Source organism: Kwoniella pini, chromosome 8 (genome assembly GCF_000512605.2).
Source record: "Kwoniella pini CBS 10737 chromosome 8, complete sequence".
In the NCBI taxonomy this organism is placed as follows: Eukaryota; Fungi; Basidiomycota; class Tremellomycetes; order Tremellales; family Cryptococcaceae; genus Kwoniella; species Kwoniella pini.
In genome coordinates, this window is record NC_091723.1 from 1,365,111 (window position 1) to 1,384,424 (window position 19,314).

General features: G+C 41.7%; 7 protein-coding genes across 7 annotated transcripts; 5 read left to right on the top strand and 2 right to left on the bottom strand.

Annotated features, from left to right (window-relative positions):
- Positions 1 to 235: 235 nt before the first annotated feature.
- On the top strand, positions 236 to 3,454 carry I206_106262 (uncharacterized protein; the record flags this gene model as incomplete). The annotated part of the gene is made up of 6 exons (XM_019156812.1): positions 236 to 334; positions 482 to 801; positions 888 to 2,331; positions 2,400 to 2,810; positions 2,855 to 3,061; positions 3,128 to 3,454. The coding sequence occupies 6 exons, from the start codon at positions 236 to 238 to the stop codon at positions 3,452 to 3,454; spliced, it is 2,808 nt and encodes a 935-aa protein (XP_019010614.1).
- A 498-nt stretch (positions 3,455 to 3,952) lies between these two features.
- On the bottom strand, positions 3,953 to 5,619 carry I206_106263 (uncharacterized protein; the record flags this gene model as incomplete). Its single annotated transcript, XM_019156813.1, has 5 exons — positions 3,953 to 4,351; positions 4,461 to 4,563; positions 4,722 to 4,836; positions 4,929 to 5,236; positions 5,369 to 5,619. 5 exons carry the CDS (start codon positions 5,617 to 5,619, stop codon positions 3,953 to 3,955), a joined length of 1,176 nt encoding a protein of 391 aa, XP_019010615.1.
- Positions 5,620 to 6,030: 411 nt separating this feature from the next.
- Positions 6,031 to 8,116, top strand: I206_106264 (uncharacterized protein; the record flags this gene model as incomplete). The annotated part of the gene is made up of 9 exons (XM_019156814.1): positions 6,031 to 6,046; positions 6,161 to 6,290; positions 6,383 to 6,421; positions 6,550 to 6,597; positions 6,652 to 6,685; positions 6,741 to 6,879; positions 6,941 to 7,189; positions 7,260 to 7,538; positions 7,596 to 8,116. The coding sequence occupies 9 exons, from the start codon at positions 6,031 to 6,033 to the stop codon at positions 8,114 to 8,116; spliced, it is 1,455 nt and encodes a 484-aa protein (XP_019010616.1).
- Positions 8,117 to 8,466: 350 nt separating this feature from the next.
- Positions 8,467 to 11,886, top strand: I206_106265 (uncharacterized protein; the record flags this gene model as incomplete). The annotated part of the gene is made up of 8 exons (XM_070203281.1): positions 8,467 to 8,502; positions 8,557 to 8,667; positions 8,716 to 9,384; positions 9,457 to 9,828; positions 9,900 to 10,436; positions 10,495 to 10,905; positions 10,974 to 11,525; positions 11,581 to 11,886. The coding sequence occupies 8 exons, from the start codon at positions 8,467 to 8,469 to the stop codon at positions 11,884 to 11,886; spliced, it is 2,994 nt and encodes a 997-aa protein (XP_070059382.1).
- Positions 11,887 to 12,164: 278 nt separating this feature from the next.
- Positions 12,165 to 14,390, top strand: I206_106266 (uncharacterized protein; the record flags this gene model as incomplete). The annotated part of the gene is made up of 7 exons (XM_019156816.1): positions 12,165 to 12,197; positions 12,263 to 12,638; positions 12,703 to 13,306; positions 13,370 to 13,437; positions 13,499 to 13,658; positions 13,719 to 14,075; positions 14,138 to 14,390. 7 exons carry the CDS (start codon positions 12,165 to 12,167, stop codon positions 14,388 to 14,390), a joined length of 1,851 nt encoding a protein of 616 aa, XP_019010618.1.
- A 115-nt stretch (positions 14,391 to 14,505) lies between these two features.
- Positions 14,506 to 16,100, bottom strand: I206_106267 (uncharacterized protein; the record flags this gene model as incomplete). Its single annotated transcript, XM_019156817.1, has 8 exons — positions 14,506 to 14,717; positions 14,788 to 14,854; positions 14,936 to 15,236; positions 15,306 to 15,424; positions 15,506 to 15,548; positions 15,614 to 15,663; positions 15,726 to 15,790; positions 15,863 to 16,100. The coding sequence occupies 8 exons, from the start codon at positions 16,098 to 16,100 to the stop codon at positions 14,506 to 14,508; spliced, it is 1,095 nt and encodes a 364-aa protein (XP_019010619.1).
- A 637-nt stretch (positions 16,101 to 16,737) lies between these two features.
- I206_106268 (uncharacterized protein) lies at positions 16,738 to 18,804 on the top strand (the record flags this gene model as incomplete). The annotated part of the gene is made up of 10 exons (XM_019156818.1): positions 16,738 to 16,911; positions 16,973 to 17,049; positions 17,103 to 17,331; positions 17,404 to 17,613; positions 17,684 to 17,805; positions 17,887 to 18,125; positions 18,189 to 18,251; positions 18,305 to 18,404; positions 18,470 to 18,558; positions 18,638 to 18,804. The coding sequence occupies 10 exons, from the start codon at positions 16,738 to 16,740 to the stop codon at positions 18,802 to 18,804; spliced, it is 1,470 nt and encodes a 489-aa protein (XP_019010620.1).
- Positions 18,805 to 19,314: the final 510 nt, after the last annotated feature.

The window sequence follows — 19,314 nt, forward strand, 5'->3', positions numbered from 1 at the left end:
AAGGGTTCAAAAGAAGGAATTGAAATTTTCCTGATAGTACGCACAGACATATACATCAAATATCAATCAAACAAAACACGATGTAAAGTCCAGTCAACTACATGAAGCAATAATGCTCTTACCACTTCTTTATAAAGACCTCTTAATCTCATCAAAATTGACTTTCTTCAATTGATAATTATTTCAATCATCTTTAATCAGGATACTTAATCACGTTGATAACAATCTTCATCAAATGACTCTCCAGCTTAATAGCTTGTTCGATGGATTGGGATTTTACTTTCTTGGGTCCGGAAGTGATTCAATAACGATCAAGATTAATGAAATTATACTTGTGAGTTATTATATGTTTTTGAACTCTCCTTTATTCCCCCTTTTCCGTTTCTATTTTCCAGGGGTTCAAAAAGAAAAAAAAACCGTCAATTATCATATCGAGATGTCATAGAAAACACAAATAGTTAATGTTTGACAATTGTAACAGTCAAATGGCGGATCAATATATAACAAACCTTCTCATCCTAATGTCAATTTAATACTTATATCATCTAATCAAAATTTCTTACCTATAAAAAACTTTTACATGCCACTTGATCCTAATTCAGTATGGATTGATCCAAATACAATTGATGAAAGAGATGAATGGACTTTTGAATTATTAATTCGATATTTTGAAGATACGATAAGAAATGGTGAATTATGTCAAGGTGAAAAAGTTGTTTTGGATGCAAGATGGATAGAAGATTGTCAAAAGGCTGAAATGTTGTTGGGCGAGAATTTTGATTGGGGTGGATATAGAATTCGGTAAGTTTCCCATGTAGGCTATCGAGAGCTTCATACTGTATGCGATAAATCAAGGGGGAAAATTACTAAAATGGAGACGAGATTAGGGGATCTTACGATTCGTGGTACGAAGATTATGACACATGGAACCCGTTTCAACAAGCGCCAAAGTCTTCAACAAGGAGTCCAATACAATGGTCCGCCTACCCCACTCATTCGTCACTCGATGATATCACAGTGGTGGAGATTGAGCCTTCTCCCAATCAGATGCTTGCTTGTCAATTAGACACCAGTCACACGATCACCCAATTCCATCATCCTGCCACAATTAATCCCTCCAATGAGGTGAGACCTCCCACCCAACCGCCTTGCCATTATATCTCGACAAATCATGCCCACAGATCATCTTCAATGACTGAAAATCCCAGAGAGCAGCTTCTATCTGCCCAACAGTCATTCCGCAAAGATTACATGGCATCCAGTAATCCCTCTAGTCCTTCCATGGATCAACGAATAGCTTTGGTACCGCATTATGAGTCTGTGCGAACACACCACCAACCTCTTACTCGTGATCACCCCTTTAAGTCTGTCGATCACACGGCCATTCACTACCATCAAGACCGTTATAACCGTCATTTGCATCAACAGCCCAACCCGTCCGATCGCGATGATGCTCAAATCAATTGGAATAATCGATCACCATATATAGTACCTATTCCTCGGAAATTTCCAAAAGACACACCTCAGCTCATTCAACGGCATCATCACCTCAATGAGCGCTCTTTGATACCTGCGAGTTCAACCAGCAGTCTCCTCACATCGGCTTGCTTACCGATCGACAGGGTCCTCCACAATCAACACGACTTGCCTTACAGTCATAGAGAATTAACCGCTGCAGCCAGTCAAATGGGCGCAAACGTACGACAGTACCCCATTATTCCTTCGCAAAGACCGCCCGGTCATCATATTCCCCCTTCACCGATATCTCCGATGTGCCTTCCGCAGGGAAGACCCCAGCAGAAGGTCACCCTCACTCCCTCGTTGGTCCATTCGAGTCGTACCAATGGACTGGGTGCCCAGAGACAACCCGTATCGCATTCGGTCCAGAACAACGTTCGCGTGACGAACGAGCTGAAAACGCAGAACGAGCTGAAAATGCAGAACGAGCTGAAAACGCAGAACAAGCTGAAAACGCATAGTGAAGCAATCACACTCACTCAGCGAACAGCCTGGTGGAACATGAACCACTCTCGCACAATACCAGTCACTTCTCCTCAAGCGCAAATGCAAAAGCCAAACGCGACTGCGCAAGCCGTCGAGTCCTTGGGATACCATGAAAAGCGGGCACACGCATTACCACAAGATCAACTAGCATCCGGGAAGAGGCCAAAGACAAACCTCTGTTCACCAACGAGACCCAATCTCTTATCGATCAACCATACCATATCCATCGGTATACAGGCAAATGGCATTTTTCGCAACGTTCTGGGTCATCCTCTGAGGATCTTCATAGCTGCTAATATACATCCAAGCTTCAAGCAGAAAGTCATTGTCAGTTATCATTTTAGTCCGTGGTATATGGGAATGAAAACTGACGACATGGCGCGTTATTGATACAGAATAACGGCGGGGAGATTGCACAAAGGGTGAATGCGAAAATATCTGTCATCTTTCGGGGGCCAAGCGATATAAACCCACTAGAACCGAAGTCAATTAGCGAAAACGATGCGGGATGGAATCTTTTACAGAGAGGTAAATATACGGTGACGCTAGATTGGTTGAAAAAGTGTTTGATTATGGGAGAATTGATTGGTACAGATGACTATCTTATCAAATTTGTTGACCCTAAGAAGAGAAGCAGTCAAGATCCGACTACCACGTTTTCGAACCGTGAAAAGCTAGCAGATCGTCCAGTCGTTGCTAGCGAGACGACCAAAGCCTTCAGCACAGATCCATCCGCAGTGGCGAAAGCTGTCAGCGATGGAGGTGCAATATCTTCGGTGGGTATCGCAGAAAGAACTTCGATCTCGGTAAGTCGAACACAGAAGCTGAAATTTCGTTTTTTTAATAACAGAACACGTCATCTGAAAAACCAGCATCTGCACTGCAACGACTTGATGCCACCAGTCCAGCGACAACATCACACCTTACATTGTTTAGCGACTATTCCCCTCCAATGAACGATGTTCCCCTGTCAGGAACCATGGAGGAGTCAATCGGCAAGACAAGAACCGAAGCAGGAGCAGAGGGGAAACAGATCACTCTAGGCATAAAAAATAATGTGAGTCGCTCATGCCTTCCATGGATTTCGCGCAGGCTGACACATGTGGTTTTGGTATACGATCAGTGTGAAGATCCCGGTGATCATTGGGAACGATACTATCGCTCAGGAATCTCTAGTTTGTCGGATCAAAATCTAACAGATCAACCCAACATCAAACAAGGGCACAGTCGGAACGCGACTCACGGCGAGCAATCGGAAATTGTCCAGGCTAAGATCAAGAAAATTATATTAAAAGTGCCTCAACCGCACCCGAAGGCTCATATCGAAGAGGACAACGATGATATCGTCAATAAAGGAACTCCGACAAATTCCATCATTCCAGTTGAGAAGCCATCAGTAATACCGATCGACTCCATTATAGAAGGGGATATCACTTTCCAGCCTGACTAAAATATCTGGTAGTATCCTTTGGTGGCCTCCAAGTGATAAATTGTATATAAAATCCATATCGATCATACGGTAATTTGAGCCTAAATCCTTGAAAAGCATTGAATAAGGAAACTTCGCGTTATGTTTTTATCCTTTTACTGATGATTTCACTTTCGATTATCGATGTTCAGCGCAAAGCATTGAGTAGATGATAGGGATTGCAAGGGTGATTTGAGTTTCTCCATGATATGGATAGCCACATAATGGCAATGCATGAACAAATATTCTGTCGTATATTGCGTTTCCTTTATTCCTTGACTGACTCTATACTGAACAGATTATGCATAATGTTATTGATCGTGGATGTGGTGTAATTTGTCGATACTATACAACATTAGGACTAATTCCCAATTAAAGCTAGGGAAGGTAATTGTTAAATATGTAATTGAGAGGTAAAAAATGATCAATTATTGTGAATTTAACGACAAATTTGATTTTCAAAACAATCATTTTTTTAAATTACATTAAAACTTCTTCAAAATCATCTTCTTCATCTTCATCATCATCATCTTCTGCTTCTTCTTCTTCATGATTATTATCATTTTCAAATTGATCATTTTCTTTTAAATCAGGTTTAATATCAATTTCAATTTTTGTATCATCTTTATCTTTATCTTGTTCATTATTACTTCTCCAAGATTTTTTCAATTGCCACATATTAACATATTTTCCTTCTTTAATTTGTTCTGCAACATCTCTTAAAACTTCTCTTAACCATCCATCAGGTTGTTTTAAAGTCATTTTTAAAGCTGGAATTCCCCAATAAGGTTTTTCTTTAAATAATTGAAATATTCTATCTGTTAATTCGTGTCTTTCTAATCTTGCATGTCTTTCACCATTATTAACTTTAACTGAAGTCTATTTAAATAGAATAATTAGTTTAATCGTGAAATCTTAGCTTTTTTTGAGTAAACCCTAAAAAGACGATATATATATATATATATATATATATATATATGATACCCACAATCATCTTACTTCCAAATGTTGAAATTGCATTTCTATATCCACTTGCTAATTGATTTTGTTCAGCTTGAGATATACCAGTATCATCCATACGCATGACCGGTCTGAAAGGCAAAAGGTAAATCAGCGATTTGTCTCGAATAATTTGAAGGTATGTGTTTTGAAGAGAAGCAGGGCACGAAACGAGTAGAAATAAAGAATAGGAGATAGAGGATGATCGTATTGTGGAAAGCACAACTAGGTATAAACCGATTTAACCTACCGCTTAGACTGTTCACTTTCTAATCTTCTCTGTTCCAAGATTTTAAGATATTTCTGAGTATGTAAAGGTGTTACTTGACATTCATGATCAACCTTAGCTATCAATTTTGGGAAAGCTAATTATCACCGAAAAATTCCAAATTATTCAATAAGTTTTGGCTTTCTTCGTACAAAAACAAAATCACGATCAAAATCAGATCCGACATACCTTTCTCCCTTTTCCTCTTTCCACCAACTTTTGATCCATTTCCACTTCCATCATTTGCCGCTTCAGACTCCAGATCACCTTCGGAAATAGCTACGCTAGTTGTATTTTTCCCATAAACTTTCTTTTTTTCGCTAAATACGTATAAATTTCTAGCTCTTTCTTCTGGAACATTCACTGTATATTCATCTGGTATACCACTTATATCATATTGTGATTTACTTTTCAGAGCTTCGTCTGATTTTGATTCGTCTATAGAAGGTTTTTCGTCTTGATTCGCAAGACGAAGAGTGATTTTTGCTGGTGTGGTACTTACATGAGATAACAATGTTAGCTGAAATTCGGTGTCGCATACCAAGCTTAAGGTATTGATGTCGATGTCAAAGATCAAGTCATATGGAATATACGAATACAACCTGACTAGCATTTACAGGACAACTCACGAATTATCAACAATCAAACTACCCAATTCTACTCCCTTCTCTTCAACCATTTCCCAACGCTCTAACAGAAATCTAGGAATCTTCAATGCCCATACAGACGAGTTATTTTTCCTTTCCGATATTTGTAATTCTTCATCTTCGTTATATACATAAGGGAAATATTGTTCAGTCGATGACGATGGACCTGCTTGAGAGGATGATGGAGAGTCAAATGATGAGATTTGAATATTTGGTTTAGTATCTTGCGACATCTTGTGTTGATGGGTCCTCCCTTTTGATAGTCCAGTTCAAGATGAGGGCAGGCTATTAGTTCAAAGAGATTGAACCAAGGATGAATAGTAAAGTAGGTGTAATCATGGACATGGATAGTGGAGGAGAAGGATACCATACGGGATATTCGGTGTTTAAGGGTAATGCACTGAACACGTGGTGACATGTGGCACCATTACATATACTACTAGGTTGGTTGTCATCGTCACCCACACCTCTGGTCGCGTCGGTTGTCTTTGATCTGATCATTCAGAATCATCTCTATTACTGTCGTCTAATCCTTTCCTTCTCACTACTTGACACGACCTGTGAAGGACAGTCATCGCTCGCAGGAGTGAATCATACCCAATACCCCATTCGTCGCGACCAATAGCGTTCAGACAGTCGTCAAAATGGATTACATCGAAAGTATGTTTATATCTACCTTCCCTTCATTCACCGTATCCTCCCATCAACCGTCATTCGATAGCAAATATCGTTCCAATTGCGTTCATCATACTGACTAAAGTGTACTCCTCTTAGAACTCGCTAAAGAGGCGCAGAACTTGACTATGTATGATGTCAAATCATACTATAATCAAGCTAAGAATATGGTGTTGAACGTTTCAGAGATGGAAGCGAAAGTGAGGGAAGCTACAAATGATGATCCTTGGTAGGTGTGATTTTAACCCGACCACACTGAATGCCTACCGCTGCTAGAAATTTATGAGTGCTGTCAAGCTAATTTTCCGCATCGTGGTATAGGGGAGCAAGTTCGACGTTGATGCAGCAAATTGCTGATGGGTAAGTGGTCTTCTCCTTCAGATTAAGCAGATTCTCAAGCTGACTTTATCTCACGTTAGTACACACAACTTGTAAATCACTTTGGTCTATCATTTCACTGTCGCTCACAGCTGATATCGCCGGATTAGTGCTCAATTTAACGAAATTATGCCTACTATCTATGCTAGATTTATGGAGTAAGCTGAGTCCATGCTGCCTAATCTGCTCGTCGCAGCTGACAATATTCGCAGGAAAGAAGCCAGAGAGTGGAGACAAATATACAAGGTCAGCTGAACTCTGGCATTTGAATCTAGTACCAAGCTGATGAATATCTCGCTAGGCTCTTACACTACTCGAATTCCTAGTCAAGAATGGTTCAGAAAGGGTAGTTGATGATGCCCGTGCGCACGTATCAACGATTAAGATGTTGAGAAGTTTCCATTATATTGATGAGAAGGGTAAAGATCAAGGTATAAACGGTAAGCTGAGTGTTCCTTTCTTTTCCTGGCGTAAAAGCTTATGTTATGGCGTTTGGAACAGTCCGAAATCGTGCAATGGAGATCGCTTCTTTACTTGGAGATGTCGAGAAGATTAGACAAGAGAGAAGAAAGGCCAAATCGAATAAGAACAAATATCAAGGTGGAGGTAATGATGGCGGTATGAGCTTTATCACGCCTGGTGGCAGTAGATATGGAGGATTCGGAAGTGATTCACTCGGTGGTGGAGGAGGTGGTGATGGAGGGGCTGGAGGATCAAGGTATGGAGGAAGGGACTTCGATGCTGGAGATGGTAAGTTTCGTCCTGTACTCGAGGGCCCGATCACACATCGACTTCTTTGGCTGAACATCAGGTCGTGCAGAATACCGATCTTCTTCCAGGAACTTTAGAGACACATCCGCCAAGACTGAATATGACGAATATGAAGGAGCAGATGACTTCGATGACCAACCTCCTCGTCGTACTGCCCCTTCGTCGTCTCGACCGATTGGTAGTTCAAGAACTCCCAAACCTGTTGCTAAGGAGGACAAGCCTGTCGAGAAGCCCAAAGAAGTCAATCTGTTTGATTTCGATGATGAGCCTGCTCCATCTGCGCCTGCTCCCGCGCCTGCAGCCATCAACAACTCGTTCGGTGGTGATGGTGAGTCCATCAATACAGATGAGCTGAGAGTCAAAGGAGCTGACATTTCGGAACCAGACGACTTTGACGACTTCCAAGAAGCCCCTTCTGCTTCGACTGCTCCCGCCCCTACTCAAGGCGGTGCAAACAACGCTAATCTATTCAATTTGCTAAACTCCAATACTTCGTCCGTTCCTGCACCTCAAGCCGCAGCTCAAACTTTCTCTGCTACCCAGCCACCAGCATATAACTTCTCTCCTCAACAATCTCAAAACCGCGCCCCGCCAACGATCGCTTCTAGACCTTCTTATTCGAGCGGAGTCACTTCTCCTCCAATCACTTCACCACCAGCTAAAGGAGGTGCCTCCACTTTTGATGATTTATTCAATTCATCCTTGACATCGATGGGCGGGCAATCGACCGCTAATAAACAAGTTGACAGTAAAACTGTTGCTGATCTGCAGAAGGAGAAGACTATGAATTCACTTTGGGGTTCCACTCCATCTGGACCTTCTCAAGGACACAGTAGTGCTGCTGCACAGCAGCAAAACGCTAATAAGAATCTTGGTGGAGGCGGATTTGATGATCTGCTTCTTTAGATGCGGATAGCACACCAAGTCATCGTATTATATAGACTTTGAGAGACGTGGCTTACTATCAGCCTGGCTTGTCAACTCCATAGCATACTATATTCGTTTCCATAGCTGTCTAGAAAGGATACATATTACAATTGGATATACTTCATACATATGCATGTTGATCAATGCAATTATCACCCAGCTATTGTGATTCAGCCATAATGCCACATCATTGTCATCTCGATCCTCGGCGATCGCCGTTCTAAGGTGTTCATTCGCAAAATATTTCGGATTTCATGACCACCTTGTATACATCTTGAATTTTATGCATTGAATGTTGTAATTATACACCTTCAACACAGGCAGCTAACATGGTCAGGTCATATATGCGCCATGGGCCTACCCAGGTGAGCTCAATCGACGCTACTTTTGACAACCTCTTTACTGATGTATGCTATTAGGCTTTTGGTATCATAAATTCGCCAACCGCTAATTCATCTTATGACGGTCGATATGCCTACGTTGCAGGATGGGAAGACGTCTTAGTATGGGACGTCAAGCGCGGAGAGATGGTGAGTGATTTATTAGATACTTAGTTTACTCAGCTTATGCTTCTTCAGGTATCGATGTGGCATTCTCCTTCCCATACATCACAAGTAACATTCTTAACACCTTCTCCTTCATCTGAATCATCTTCCTCATCTTCTTCTACCAGTAAAACTTTCGCCGTATCATATATGGATGGATCAATAAAACTATGGTCATATGATCCAAATCAACCTGAAATTGAAGCTGTTGAATTAGTCACATTTAATGGACATAAAAAATCTGTAACTTATATAGAATGGGATGAAGATTCAAGTAGATTATCTTCAGGTGGATCTGAAGGTGAAATTGTATTATGGGATAAAATTTCAGAAATTGGTTTATATAGATTAAAATCTCATAAAGATTCAATAACAGGTTTAAAATTTATAAAACATCCTAAAAAAGAACAAAATAATCATCCTGGTTTTTTAATTAGTATTTCAAAAGATACTTATTTAAAATTATGGGATTTAAGTACACAACATTGTATTCAAACTATTGTTGTTGGTAGAGGTGAAGTAACTTCTTTAGAAGTTAAAGAAGATTACAATTCAAAAGTTGAAGAAAATGATATTGTTGATGATGAAGATATTAAAGGAAGATGGATAATTATTACTGGTTCGAATGATGGTGAAGCCAAAGTTTGGACCTTAGAGAAGAGTTTATTGGATAAAGGGTTGAAGGAAAACGATAATGGCGAAGTGAGTTACGATGTATCCCTAGCTTGGAATGTCCTTAATACTTTTGCTCACATACTCATCATTATATCCCAGCTACCTACCCTCATTCAACCTTTATGTATTTTACCATTACCTTCATCGACTCAACCTATAACTCAAATCAACTTCCACCCTACATCACCTTTACTCTTACTCCAAACCAATGACAAGAATATAATTTCCCTCAGAATACGGTCAGAGGAAGAAGTCAACGCGAAACGAGCTAGGCGGAAGAAGCGAGATAAGGAGAAAAGTAAAAAGAAAGGTAAAGTCGATCCTGAAGAAGAGGAACTCAACGATGTGGTTGAAGGTGAAGTGAAATGGGAGGAACGAATCACTAGTCATTGTGTTGTTAGAGCAAATTCGAAAATCAAGAGTTTCGCTTTAGCACAGGAGGAAGTTGATAGCGCAAAAGGCGGAATTCAAGTAAGTCAATCCGGCTCTTTTCTCGAAACGTACAATGATTAGCGGTGCTGATTTTACACGATGTTACATAGCTCCTAGTAGCACTGGCGAACAATTCCATCGAATCGTACACCATACCTTCCCCCTCACATACCAAAAAGTCCAAATCAGCTGAAGGTTCAAGTTCCTCATCTACCGAACCTACAAAAACGCATGTAGTGGAATTGCCAGGACATAGAAGTGATATACGTTCAATAGCAATTTCGTCAGATGATCAACTTATCGCTAGTGCCTCAAATGGGACACTGAAAATATGGAATGCAAGGACGACTCAATGTATACGGACGATAGAATGTGGTTATGCCATATGTTGTACTTTTTTGCCTGGAGATAAACATTTAGTGGTCGGGACCAAATCCGGTGAACTTTTGCTATTCGATATTGCCGCTTCCACCTTATTAGCAAGTTATAAATCTCATCAAGGATCGGTGTTTTCCGTTGATATCAGACCGGATGGAAGAGGTTTGGTGTCGGGCAGTGAGGATAAAGATGTGAAGTTCTGGGATTTCGAGTTGAAGGAGTATGGTGAGGGTGAGAAGGTAGTTGATCGGCTAGGAAGAGAAACGGTAGTGAGTCTTTCATTTCGCTCACCGACTGCATAGTAAAATAACGGTTTGTTCGTTTCAGTACAAAACCAAACAACTTGCTTTGACACATGTTCGAACACTGAAGATGACAGATGATATCCTTTGCGTAAAATATTCACCAAATGGAAGGTTTTTGGCTATTTCATTACTGGATTCAACTGTCAAGATCTTCTTCTCCGATACTCTGAAATTCTTCTTATCCCTATATGGCCACAAATTGCCTGTTTTATCGCTTGATATCTCAAGAGATTCGAAATTAATCATCACTAGTTCAGCAGATAAGAATATCAAAATCTGGGGTATGGATTTTGGTGACTGTCATAAATCGATTTTTGCCCATGATGATTCGATAATGGCTGTCCAATTTGAGAAAGGTCAAGGAAATGAGAATAGTCATAATTTCTGGTCGGTTGGAAAGGATAGAATGGTTAAATATTGGGATGGTGATAAGGTGCGTCCATCCTCACCCATTCTTGACTATAACGGAGACGATGCTAATAATCGTTTTCTCAATTTCAGTTCGAGCTAATTCAGAAGCTTGAAGGTCATCATGGCGAAATATGGGCATTGGCTACATCGAATAATGGACAATTCGTCGTGACTGGATCTCATGATAAATCAATCAGAATATGGGAAAAGACTGACGAGCCTTTATTCTTGGAAGAAGAAAGAGAACGTGAAATTGAACAAATGTACGATTCGAATTTACTTGATTCTTTGAATCGAGATTCTGAATTGGAAGGAGGGGAAGCTGGAGAAGTAGAAGGTGTAGCGAAACAAACTACTGAAACTTTGATGTCAGGTGAGAAAATTATGGAATCTTTAGAAATTGCAGATAAAGATAGAGAAACAATTAGAGAATGGGAAGAAGAGAAAACGAAAACTCAATTAGATTTACCTCGCCCATCGAGAAATCCAGAATTGATCGCCGCTGGAGATATTGACGCAGATGAGTTCGTGTTAAAGACTATTCAAAAGATACCTACAGCAAATATGGAAGATGCACTGTTAGTTTTGTCTTTCAGACAGGTAATTAGCTTATTAGGTTATCTTGACGAATGGGCTCTAAAGGTGAGTCAAATTTCGATAATGGAATATGTCAAATTAAGCTAAAATAATGTCATAGGGCGTACAAACTGTACTAATATCTAGGATTTTATTTTTCCTAATGCGAACACATTCCAATCAACTGATATCAAATAAAATAATGCGAACTCCTCTTTTAACACTTCGAAATCATTTAAGAGAATCTTTAGAAAAAGAAAGAGAAATAATGGGATATAATTTAGCTGCATTGAAATTCTTGAAATCTCGTTGGGAAATCGAAAGGACTGCTGGATTGTATGAAGAGGAAAATATGAATGAAGATGCAGTCAGAAAGAGGTTGGAAGAAGGTAGAGGTAAGAGGAAGAGAATAGAAGTTAGAGCTTAGATATCGGTTATCATCCATAATATAAATTGATTGATGTACAGACAAAGCTCAGATGTGTATTTCTTATGGTATACAAATCATGCATGCATCTCAGTGTGATGATAGTAGTTTGTCACTATTGTACGTTGCCGGTCACGACTACGTTCGAGTAATCCAGGTGGAGGCATACCTTTTCTGCTAGCATCCCTGAAATGATATCTTACTTCTTGAGCTTGAAAAACTGATCGCTCTAATGCTCAAACTTGTAAATATCAACGTGCTTGTAATCTCGGAATGTCATGCCCGTTCAACGTCAAAAATTAAGTCAAAAAGTTCGTTTCTATATCTATCTGAAATCCCACCTCTGAGGTGATTTTGATATTGACTTGATCAATAGCCCTCCGACCGATCATTGCCCGAAGGAGCGACACTTGTCAAAGCATGTAACAGATGTCACGATCGAAAGACTAAATGTGATGGCAAATTACCTCGATGTACGTCATGCGTCAAAAATGCTTATCACGAATGTAACGTATCCGACTGTATATCATGGTCAAATTCTCGGGTAGTCGAATTAGAATCCAGGATTCAATGGCTCGAGCAACTCATCAATCGAGAATGTCAAGTCGAAAATTTTATCCAAAAGATCGCCACAGGATCGAGCGTCGCTAGTTCCGTGTTCAATAAGAATGATAACGATAGTGGTCAATCGCCCACAGATGAGTTCGCAGAAGAAATCGGGATGCTTAGTCTACGAGCATGCGGATCGTATAGTGAGCTGAATCATAATTATGATTTTCCTGACATGACGGCTAAATTACATATCGATCAAACAAGTGGGTAGTATGTCTGGTATAACTTTGGCTGCTTTAATCAGTTCAAGTATTGGATTATACGGAGAAAATGTTCCAAGTATTCCACCAGAAATATCACACGTTCGAAATTGCTCTGGCCAGCCCCCGATTATAGCATGTTTTCCTCCACAAAACCTTCTATCAATTTACATCACCGATTATTTAGATTGCATACATCAATGGTACCCAATCATAGACCTAAACCTGCTAGATGATAGTATACACAGACTTTATCAATCAAGAGAGAATATTGATACTTTTCCTCGTTTCGTGATTTTGATGATCGCAGCTTTAACGCCGCGAAATTTGCAAGATATGAATGGACCAATTGATTATTTCCGGTTCGCAACTACTTTCATACCGACTTTGCTCGCTCGTAAAAGTTTAGAAAGTATCACGGTCTTACTCTTTTTGTGCATATACAGTATAAGATCGTGGAAAAGTGGGCAAGGAGAACATCATGATGTCAACGCATGGGAGATTATTGGTTTGGCCATGCGCTTGGGAGTCAGTATGGGTTTAACCAGAAATAATGAGAAATGGCCATTCTCTCTAGTTCAGAGAGAGTATAGGCGTCAGTTATGGTGGTGAGTGCAAGCATAAGTGAGTCGTCAAAAAGAAGACTTACTGGGCATAACATCCCCGGATAGGTCGTTGTATTCTTTGGAGAGGTATATTGCAGTCACCACTGGCAGAGTACTGAGTATTCGAAACGAAGGTGTGTACATGCCATATTTGTGCGCTCACGGAACTGTGAAGACAAACTTACCTCTCATAAGGTATCGATGCTCTCTCGCCTCAAGCCTTATTCGAGACGCTACCGGATCGATTAGTCGCATTTGTGTCGAACTCGATAACGACTATAGATTATCGACCTTTCTTACATTTATTAGAGCAGCGGAGATTACTGGGAGAGGTCCTGGAGTCTGTCTATATCACGTGAGTTCTTCAGATATCGTGCTAGGTCTAATCACAAGTGACGGAGACTGTATTGTTAAGGCGACCTCGGATGGGACCTCGTATGAGTATAGAGGACACTTCTGCTCGAGTGGATACAATACAAAGCAAGATCGTGGAATGGGCTAGATACTCTTTCCAGTTGACCGAGCCAGATACAGTAACTCACGACATCCTTCAAGTAGCTTTCCACCAAGTGACCTTATTGTTGCATCGACCGAGTCCCAGTTTCCCCTGTCCACCAGCACAAGTCCTCAACGTGTGCATGGGAGCTGCTCGCGCGACTATCCGCATCAGTGCGAGAGCGGTGGAAAACCAACTTGTCGAACAGATTATACCTGGCTGGCAAGGTTTCGCGGCTGTCTTCACGTGCGGAATCACACTCCTATACTGTTCATGGTATGTCATACATCGACAGTGGTGAATAAGAGTTGAGCCTGATCGATCCATAATGAATCTAGGTCAGGTCCAGGTTGCTCGAATGCTATCCAAATCGGCGAAGAATATTCCCTCGATGAGGACCTCGCTCTGTGTCGAAATACTTTGAATCATTTGGCTGCGGATGACGACGCTCGACGATACGCTCAACTATTCGAACGTCTGATTGGCGCGTTTGGTCGGATGTCAAGGATCCCAATCCCAATCCTGGATGTGATGCAATCTACTACTGCAGTGGCTGATCCCTTTTCGCCATGGTTCAAGCAATCGGGTTAAACTCAGATCATGACTTTCAACTTGATGAGCAAGCAGTCGAGTATATCAGTGTTCTACTAAACACGGACCTGCAGTCTTAAGGTCCTCAATGATATCATGCATGCGTTTTGAAATACTACAATAAGTCGATTTCATGGTGTACTCCATTTGCCTTTACCCGTTGTCCGGGGAGTTGGATGTATCCGTTTTGATACCTCTCAGTATATGGCATGTCCCAGATACGAGCATCCACAAGAGTAGCCGCTCGGCCCCGTCCGATATCACGAGCGACCAACTGATTGTAAAGCGTGTTGATGTGTTGTACCATTGGTCCCGGGGATCGACCATCTAATATACAAGCCATTCAAATCAGTCTGTACTCTTGCACTTGGGTCCTATGGCAGATCTGATGACTCACCACCGATTTGCCTGCCATCAACTTGTATGACGGAAATCTGAGCTGGGAATGTGCCGCAGCAGAATGCCTATCACAGAATTCACCGTTAAGCTGATGGTCGCGCGCTTCGGAGTATGCGCAAAGCATCGATGGTTAATCATAGACTCACCTCTACAGCGCCGTACACTTCTGTCAACGAGAAATCTTGTTCATAAACGGGTATACCAGCATCTCTACAAGCTTCTATCGTCTTTCTTCTAGTAATCCCTTGCATTTGGTTGTTTTTAGTTGGGCTCCAAATCACCAATCTGCCTTCATCCTCTCCTGTTCCCTCTCTTACAATCATGAAATTGGTCGAATTACATGTTTTCGCCCAGCCTCGATCATCCAGCATCAATGCCTCATCTACTCCCAGATAATTAGCTTGTATGCAAGCTTGAATATCGGTCGCTTTCGACATATGATTCCACCTCCAAATGACAAAACACGATGTCAGCCAGATCCAGTCTCATATATAGTACAGTATCAGCTCTACACACATTTCATCTTTTACATCTGGAGGCCCTCTTCTTATGTGCACTGTTGCCAGTTTCAAACCTCTATTCTGTATACTGGGATCGGCTTTCTTGAATTCGGGAATGACAACTATGAGTGGTGCCTGAATCCATGAGAAAATGGTAGCTGTTAGTGAGTGAGACCCCCCTGCGGTGGAACGATAGATGATAATCAATTTACTGACCCCTATGGTAGATCGCGGATTCTGATGTGGAGTATCTTTAAGTCTATAGGGGGCAATCAGCTCACGGCCCGGTGATGTCTTCGGATGATGCTTCGGTCCAGAACGTACCCCCTCGATACCATGAGTCTGATGTGCACATCATCCGAAGAATTCATATTCTACCGTTCATCGCAAAGATTAGCCTGTTTGAGCTTCTCATCAGACGACAGTATTTACGCACATTGGCATCGATCGTTTCATAGATGTACTCCAGCAGTTGGAATCTTGACAATTCTAGATCCATATCTGCGATAAAGATTTGTTATCATCGATTCCTGTGCCTGTGAAAACTGTGAGAGAGCAATCGACGATACTCACACATTGCTTTTGCACTTTCGAATAAACGATTGATATGTTCTTTGGCAAACTGTATCACACCTTGCTTACAGCGAATGCCTTCCCAGATACCATCGCCTAGCATGAACGCTGAATCTAAAACAGAGACAGTCGCTTTTTCTTTGGGGACCAATCGGAATTCTCGAGTCACGCCATCACGCATTCCAACAAGTATCGAAGCGTTTCTTTCATCTGGAACAACAGCATGAGTAGCGGGCATCTTGTATAGCTATACTGGCTACTGGTGCACGAGGAATTGGAAGTATTCACTCGCGATTCAGGATTTTGGCCAATTCCGTTGAAGTTGACTACAAATAGCTATCCAACCTATATACTCACAAATACGTTGCTTTTGTGTAAGATTACCCGCTACCCTCTTTGATCCACGTTGATCATGTAATCCTTATCTCTATCCAGTCGATAAATACTCGGGAATGCCGACATGCGCTATATGCATAAGATCTGTCAAACCGTGCAGGCAGGGCAAAAAGCAAAAGAATAAACCAGTTAGAGATCGCCGCATTCCGGAATGGACAAAAACTCGTCGGTCCTGCCGAGAAGATTTCAGGGTGCGTTCGGCGACGCCGAACACATTTACCAATATCCCGTGAAGCCTTGATGAGAGCTTATCGTCATCAGACCGGTTCGGCGTCGCCGAACACATTTACCAACGTCCGTGAAGCTGTTATGAGAGAACTTATCGTCTCAGACAGACCACTATCTTTCCCATCTCTATCCGAGCAAATTCTGTAGCTGCAAAAGATAACAAAGGGTCGAATGTGAGATATAAAAACTGCTGAGACTAGATCAATCGTAGGACGTGCTAACATCACTGTCTCATCGAAAAGCAATACACGATGTTCTTACAGGAAGAAGAGAAAATTCGGTCGGACTTAGATCCGAATATCACGATTGCCACAACGACAGTGATAGCCGATGAACATCTCGACAAGAGAATACTATTCAAAATCGACCCCATTGTACTCACCTTAGTCACACTAGTGGCCACTCTTGAATTTCTTGACAAAAACGTGAGCGCGAACTGTATACTCAACTATGGCAATGGTCTGATCATATCCTCCAATGCCGCAGGGACTGGCTTACGCTGCAGTCTTTGGCTTGAAAACCGATACCAATCTCGTTGGTCAGGAATACTCCTGGCTCGGAAGGTGAGTAAGCAGTATAAAGAAGCTAAGAATCTTACCAAAGAATTGTGATTCAGTATCTTCTATTTCGGTTATTTGGCAGCGTTGGTGCCGTGTTTGTATCTGGTCAATGTGGTTCATACTGGGCGTTTCATTGGAGCTCTTACTACTCTCTGGGGTATAACCATTATGTGCATGGCGGCATGTCACAATTTCGCTGGCCTAGCTACTGTCAGATTCTTCTTGGGCATATTCGAGTCAGGTATTTTACCTTGCTTCATGGTTCTACAAGCCAAATGGTGGAGAGTGGGTCTAAACTGTATCGCCGTATAAATCTGTTTATGACGACTGACCCCTACCTGTCCATACTTGCCATAGAGACCCGAACAAGCTCTTCGCACAGCTTTATGGTACAATACCTTTGCCGGTATATTCGGAGGTATACTGTCATTTGCTATAGGTCACATCAATGGCAAACTCGCTGTTTGGAAGTATATTTTCTTGATCTATGGATCAGTGACAATCTTAGTAGGAATAGTAGTATTCTTCGCTCTGCCCGACTCTCCAGCTACTGCTTGGTTCTTGAAGGTACGCTCAACTCCCTTACAGATTCCTGGGTCAGACGCAATTCGCTTATCCTCCCTTGACGTTGCCCCAGAGGGACGAAAAATTGCGCGGAACTGCTCGTTTGGCAGAAAATCAGCAGGGACAAGAAAAGAAAAAATTCGATTACAGGCAATGCTTGGAACTAGTCAAAGATCCCAAATACTGGGTTGTGGTGTGAGTGCAAACAACCTTTGGTGGCACCCGAAATAATCTGCATAGCAAAAATTTGGTATTAAGATATTTATCTTGCTTTAGGTTATTCGTCGTCGCCCAAGCGATTACCAATGCTGGAATCACGAACTTTAATCCACTTATTATTTCGGGATTCGGATACAGTAAAAGCAAGACGACTTTGATGGCAACCCCACAAGCAGCGGTTGCATTCGTAGCCCAAGTGATTTTATCATCAATCGTTCTATTTGTGCCTAACATACGTTGTCTTCTTTGGGTGCTATCTTGCTTACCCGCTCTAACAGGGGCGGTCATGGTTCATAGTGAGTTGAAGGCCAACAACCTTTTGTTCTATCGAGAGACTGAATCTTTGTCTCCAACAACAGCAATTGATCGAGTGGCACATCGTTATGCTGCTTTGACCGGTGTCTATCTTATGGGTTTCTACAGTCAGCCTTTATTCCTATGCGGAGACAAAGCCCAGTAGCTGATCTACATACAGATGTCCCCTGGGTACTTTGCCTGTCACTGGTCACCAGCAATAATGCTGGGACAACCAAAAAGACTTTCGCTTCGATCAGTGTCGCTACTGCCTATGCCGTGTAAGTTTGATTTCCCCTGATTATTTCTGGTCTTTTGAGGATATCTTCTTACGGTCTATGGCTAGGGGAAATATCATTGGTCCACAATTTTTCAGATCATCACAAGCTCCAACATACAATCTAGGAATTTATGCTATGATGGTTTGTTTCGCTAGTAAGTTAAATATAATCTGGTAGCATATTGGTTTGACTGGTCTGGTTTTGTGCTATACTGACGAGCTCCTCGAATTTAGTCATGTGCGTGTGTGGAGGGGTATACTGGGGTCTAGTCAAACTTGAAAATAACCGAAGAGATCGACTATATGGCAAACCTCTGCATGATACACAACAAATTATTGATGAAGCCTATCATACTGGTGATACCGATGTTAAGAATCGAAACTTTAGATATTCTTGGTAGACTTTAGTACTTTCCAGTCATTTCCGCACACAAATCCGCCGGGGTTACGTCGAAATGCAAAATGATGCTCAGGTCAGGTAACCTGAGAAGGGAAAGATTAGCTTAGATTGTACACTCGTTTGAATCATGAATTGAAGTGCCCATCCTTGGGGGTCAACTACTCCAGCGCCCTGATCAATCGTGCGAGGCTCATTCTCGGGTCAAGATCACTTGCGCAGAATGGACCATGGGCGCAGAGGTATCTGTTGAACAGTGTCATGGGATCGATTTCGTGTTTCGAGAAGATTCGCGTGCATGAGTAGGATGTCTGTCAAACGGCGTAACGCTGTCACCATATCTATACGGAGTAGCCGATCATACCACTGCGCAGTAATCGCCATTCCGGGATTCAGCCTATCAGGGGTCAGACCATAAACGACAATCAGATAAGGAACACTCTGATCTCACTTTTGAACGCCCGATTGCTCCCAATAGGCCATACTTTGAGTCCCCGATCAGTCTTTTCTGACC